The sequence below is a fragment of the Equus quagga genome, unplaced genomic scaffold, assembly GCF_021613505.1.
Source record: "Equus quagga isolate Etosha38 unplaced genomic scaffold, UCLA_HA_Equagga_1.0 HiC_scaffold_13171_RagTag, whole genome shotgun sequence".
In the NCBI taxonomy this organism is placed as follows: Eukaryota; Metazoa; Chordata; class Mammalia; order Perissodactyla; family Equidae; genus Equus; species Equus quagga.
In genome coordinates this window covers 30-5,791 of record NW_025792475.1, presented here as the reverse complement: position 1 = coordinate 5,791, position 5,762 = coordinate 30, and the positions used below count along the sequence as shown (strand labels likewise).

The 5,762-nt window shown below is 58.9% G+C and overlaps 1 protein-coding gene across 1 annotated transcript; it reads right to left on the bottom strand.

The window, feature by feature from the left end:
- Positions 1-3,883: 3,883 nt before the first annotated feature.
- LOC124231946 (ral guanine nucleotide dissociation stimulator-like) lies at positions 3,884-5,388 on the bottom strand (the record flags this gene model as incomplete). Its single annotated transcript, XM_046648943.1, has 3 exons — positions 3,884-4,129; positions 4,397-4,590; positions 5,295-5,388. Coding segments are annotated over 3 exons (452 nt in total), but the record flags the coding sequence as incomplete, so codon positions are not given.
- Between the last annotated feature and the right edge of the window lie 374 nt (positions 5,389-5,762).

Here is a 5,762-nt window from a genome sequence, read left to right as displayed (position 1 = left end):
TCGGACCGAATGCCCAAGCCCGCGGTGACTTGTGGCCAGAAGTGGGCATCATTGCCCAGGGCAGGGAAGAATTCTCGGGATTCCAAGTAGGACGTGAGGTGGAGAAGGATTAAACCTCTTGGTCTCCTAGGTCTTGGTGCTGGCAGAGGAGCGACAGCCCTTCCCTGGATGAAGAGCATCAACCCTGGGGTGGCTGACCAACTGCCCATTCTAGACAGGAGAACACAGAGGCTTTTCGTGGGCTGGGAGGGATGAGGACGGGAGGACAGGCAGGGTGATCAGGGCGGTGCTGTGGAAATGGCAACAGAAGGTGCGGGTTCAGTGAAGGGCTGAGTCACTGGGCTAATGGGTCTCCCTTCTGGAAAGTTGGGCAGCCTGCTGAGGCCCGATGCCCTGACCTCGAGAGGCCGCGCGGACGTGTTCCTCTGGACAGCAAAGGCAGAGGACCAGAAAGAACACTGTGAGCCCCATGTCCTTTTGGGCAAAAAGCATGCCTATCCATCAGGATGCTGCGTCCGCCTGGGAGAAGGTGGGGAAGGATTGCCAGGCCACATGGACATGTGAGGATGGGAGTTCAAACAGGAAAATCTCTACAGAACGCAAAAGGACTCTCGAACGCCCGTGAGCTGATGGGCTAGAAATGTCTCTGCTCTGCTGCACCTCTGTGGACAGGGCCGTCTCCTCTGGCCAAGACGGGGGCTGGGCCCGCAGGGGAAGGTCTGGGGAAGAGATGGGGATTCAGATTCCTTGGCGAGCAGGGCTCCAGGCAGGAGCCCCGGGGCTGTCTCAGGGCCTTCGAAGACCTGGGGTCCTCAGTGCTGTCTTGGGGCCCTGGGGCTTGGCTCTCCCCAGCACCCGCACTCACCCTGAGCCGGCCCTGGCCTCGCTTGGCAGCGTGGGGCACCTTCCCTTCCTGCAGGGTGGTGGAGTCGAGGGCGTCGTTGCTCGGCTGCTGGCCCATCTCCTGAGTGACGCTCTGGAAAGACAGTGCCCGGCAGCCAGGCGGCAAGCCTCAGAGACCCGACTGGCGGTCTTTGCTGGCTCTCGCACCTCTGTGACTCTCTCCGCTCTGGACACACATACCCCGCCCCACGGTCCACACAGACCTCCAGCGAGGAGGGAAACACACGGCAGCCTGAGGGCCTGGAATGAGGAGGCAGCTTAGGGGTCCCCTTTCAGTCCCGCCAGCCCTGTCCTGGCTTGGGAACGGGACGGGAAAAGCAGGTTATTGCCAGCCCACCAACCTTCTGCGGCCAAGGGCAGATCCTGCCCACATGTCCCTCTGGCCCCCACACTCACGAGGACGGGATGAGGGCTGCCCTGGGAGGGCTCGGGGAGCTGGTCTGGCCTCGACTGGGCTGCTCTAGGCTTCCTCATGTTACCTGAGAGGACCTCCTGCCAAAGGTCCAGCGGTGGGGGGCGTGGGAGCTGAGCCAGCGTCCACAACGTCTCAGAAGGTTCTCCCTCCGGGCTTTCTGGGAACCAGAGCCCTGGTCAGGCGGGAGAAAGCAGGAGAACATGGTTCTCTATCAAGAGTCTCCAGCCAAGTGAGCTGGCTTTGCGCACGTGGCTGCCTAGGTGCGGGGGTTCCAAGTCTGTTGGGGTCTGTTGTCAAGGAAGTGACCTCATTTCCTGCAGTGCCCTTACCTGAGTGCCCCCCCTCAGATACCACCCATGCAAACAGTCCTCTGGCCATGGCCTTGCTCACCCCCCCTTCTCCATGCGACGTCGTATGCGTACCCAGGAACACCAACACACCCGTCTCACAGGCTCCCTAGAGGGCCTGGGTGCGGCCGAGGTCCCAGCTTTGAGACTGAACGCAGAAACAAGTCCTCTTCCTTACCTCTTCTGGATCCTGCATAAGCCGTTGTGTCTCTCAGGGCCTGTCGGCCTCCTGTCTGCACACTGGGGAGGACTGGAGCGTGGACTTGCCGGACATGTCATCTGGCGTGTGTCCTACCTTAGAGGACAATACCTCTCAAACTGGAGGCGTGTGTCACTTGCAGGCAATGCCTCCCACCTCGTGTTTCTTCCTCTTGCCACTTGCCCTGTGTCTGCTTCTCTTCGGATCCCACCCTAGAGTCCATCCTTGCATCCAAGGTCAATATGTGTGTGTGTGCGTGTGTGTGTGTGTTTGTGTGCGTCCGCGTGTTGTGTGCTCAGGTTGTGGAGGCCAAGAAGAAAACAGCTCCCACAAAAGGGAGGGATTGGCAAGAGCTTCTCAAGATCTCATGGTTCCTAGTTTCAGGAGCCAAGCCTCCGCGTGGGGTCCCAGTCTTGCCCTAGAAGGTCGGAACACACACTTACCCATTGGACTCACCCTGTCGAGGGCCATTCCATACCCCTCTAGGGGCCTCAGTTTCCCAATGTTCCAGTGAGAGATTCACTTCAGGACTGCATAGGCCTGAGCTCAGCAGAAAAGTGGCCGCCACTGCCTCCACCGTGGGTGTGATGTGGGCAGGGCTACAATCAAGGGTGCCCCGGACCTGGGCTCCTCCTCAAACAAGAACTGACCAAATGCCCGTGTACACTGCCGAATACTCCCCCTCACCCCCATGCCATCTCCAGATCAGTAGGCACTTCCACCAACACAGCCTTCTCCAGAGGCCCCTGGGAATGCCTGTGTGCAGCCAGAGCCCCAGCCTTGAGGACGCAGAGCTGGCTTCCTCCCTGGCTCCGCCTTCTTCCTCATCTGGGATTCTGGGCAAGGCATTGAAGTGCTGGGGTCTTCTCCTTCTCCCGTCACTGGCCACCTGGGATCAGGACTTCCTGGTCCAGACCTCCTGCTGTAATCCCCTCCTCTTGAGTGTGGACTGACTTGAGCGATTCCACAGAGGACGGCAAAGCGATGCCGTGTCACTACTGAGATTTGGATGTGGTCAGTGGTCCCTGAGAACGCGCAAGGGGATAGGTGTGACTACTCACAGCCCACTGTGGGGCATCAGGTACCAGGAAGGAACAGCCCCAGGCTCCTTCCCGCACCACACCCTCACACACCCACACACCCACACCGCCCTCACACACACACACGCACACACACACACACACACTCACACACACACACACACACACACACACACACACACGCCCCCGCACAGGAGCTCAATGAAGAGCTCTGCAAAGCTGGCCACCCCTTGTTCTGGGCAGTCGTTTCTTGGTAGAACGAGGGCATCGTTTCTTATGACTCATCTTTAAGTCATTCTTTTACCAAATTAACATTAGTTATCTATCTCAAACGTTCAAACTTTGGGGATATATTTTACTCCACGATACGCTTCTTATAAACGCCAGTGTTTCATATGCGATGAGAATATTTTTAAAATTTGCCCATTTTGAAAACGTTACCATGGCCCATCCAGGAAAGCGAAAGGTTTGAAAGGGGTCTCCCTGGCCCCGACATTTCCCTCGCTGTTTCCAGCTCTGGTGTCACACCTCCAATGGGTCCCCCACCCCAGGAAGTGAAAAGAGGGAATAGCGGGGCATCCTCTTTGAGACAGAATCTTTGATCTCCGGGGGATTTTTCTTCTTAATGAAAACCGCTATCTCAATTTCAAACATCCGGAGTCACTCACCTCAGACCAGACCCAGCCAGGCACAGGAGGCCACCTCTGGAAGGCTGGCACTTCCATGCAAACTCCGGAGGAGGGAAACGCACGGAGTCCGACAGAAGGAAACTCAGTGGCTACCGGGGACTTGCGGTGGGAGGAAGGGAGACTGACTGCTTCCCAGGGACAGGGTTTCTCTTGGACAAAAATGGGCGGGTACTAGACGCGGATGACGTTGGTGTGACATTGTGAGTCTGCTTCACGCCACTTCAGCGAACAATTGAAAAGAACCCAAGAACTAAACTTTATTGAACTGACGAGATAAAATACAGGGAAAGGTTAAGTAAAGAAAAGCCGAAAACAAAACTTTAAAACCCACGCCATGGCTAGGGGAAGGCGAGGATTCTCTGGGGCTGCAGCTCAGGAGCTGAGGGTAGTGGCTGGGATGCTGCAAGTGCTTGCTGAAGGTCTTGAGCCGGCTGTGGCTCGGAAGATGCCTGTGCGGCTCTGGGCTGGGCTGGGCACGAGAGGGAGAGATGGTGCCGGATCTTCAGGGGCTTCCGCATCTTTCGGTGGAGCTGCAGCTGGAGATGGAAGAAGAGAAAACGCCACCAACATGACTGCCCGCCCAAGTCATTCCAAAGAAAGGGACCCTCTGCCGCCAATCAAGCAGTCTCAGTCCAAGCACCACGCCCCCGAAAGTCTTCCCAGACTCGAGTCCCTGGCAAGAGTGATCTGAGCCCGCCGCCCCTTGCTCCCAGCCGAACCCCAGCCTCCGGACACTCTGCTCCGGGGGGCGCAGCGCCATCCCCTCTGCACACGCCCACGTCACACACCCGAGTCCTCCTCACCCTCAGTCTTGGCCTCAGTGTGCTCAGGGTGCTCCAGCTGGGAAAGAAGAACGCGGGCGCGGTGCTCCAGCTCCGAGCCGGGCATATTGAGACCAATGTAGGCCAAGAGCAGTTCCAGGCTGGGAACATCTGGGGGCTGGATAAAATCCTCAGGGTACCATCGGAGCCAGGCGCCCAGAATGAAGGAGATGGCCCTGAGGACGGACAGGTGGGCAGCAGAGTCAGAGAAGGGTCCTTTCCTTGCACGCTGGCCTCCCGGGCATCCCTGTGCGGGCCTGGGCTCCTGGGCCTGCCGCTCCTGGCTGTCCAGGGGCCAGTCCTACTTGGCGGCCACCTCCAATCTGGCAGTCTTGGCAGAGGTAGGCCAGGGCACCAAGGAGGGGCTAGGAAAACGCCTTTGGAAGGGGGAGCCCTGTGCCGTGGTGGCGTCACCTCTCCTAGGCCTCAGGGAAGCCTGACACACTGCTTGGAGCATCTCTCTGCCCACTGCCCACCGGAACGTCAGCTGCGTGAGGGCAGCGAGCGGTGCAGTCTCCTCTTTGCATTGCCCTCCCTGGCACACAGGAGGTGCTCCCAGAACATCTGACCAGTGAGGGAACAACGGACATTGTCTCGCGCCCATGCTTCCCAGGGCCCTCCTCTTGCCTCCAACTTTCCCTCCTGGGCCTCCGTGCTGCCTGATTCACCAGGTGTCCCCTGAGGGTCATGCTCCCCTGCCCCGTACCTATCTCGACCAGGGAGGGGCTTATGTGGCCCCGCAGCACTCCCTGAGCCCCCTGAGCAGGAGCTGAGCACCCGCTGGGGAGGTTCTAGCAGATGAGTGAGCGGGACGCTGCAGGCAACTGCCCTCCGAGTGTGGACGCTGGGCGCCCTCCTAGGGATTCCAAAGCCCACTCACTTTTTGAGTTGGTCTAGGGGTCCGCCGTCCTCATCGCCATAGGCAAGGACACAACCGTATCTAGAAGACACAGGAGGACGTCGCATGGACTGGACTGTGGATGAGGCCTGCGTGAGAAGCCTAGCGGCGCTGTCTGACTCCCAAGGAGAATGGAGCCCTGGAGGGCATGGCTGTCGCCTGCTCTGTGCACGGGATTCTGGTCAGTGCCTAGAAAACTTTCTGCACCTAGTGGGGACCTCTGTGTGTGCGTGATGAAGGAAGGAGCTCCAACCGGCCCCTCCCTCCTGCTTGAGTGGGTCGGGGGCCTCGGCTCAGCCCAGGGATCGCTGCTCTGGCTTCAGCCAGGTCAGAGACCTAGAAGAGCTCTCCCATCTCCTTTTCCAAAGGGAAGACAACAGCTCAGTGAAGGCCACGGGCACGCTGAGGGACGAGGCGGAGGCTTCGCCATAGGCAAGAGGAATATCCTCA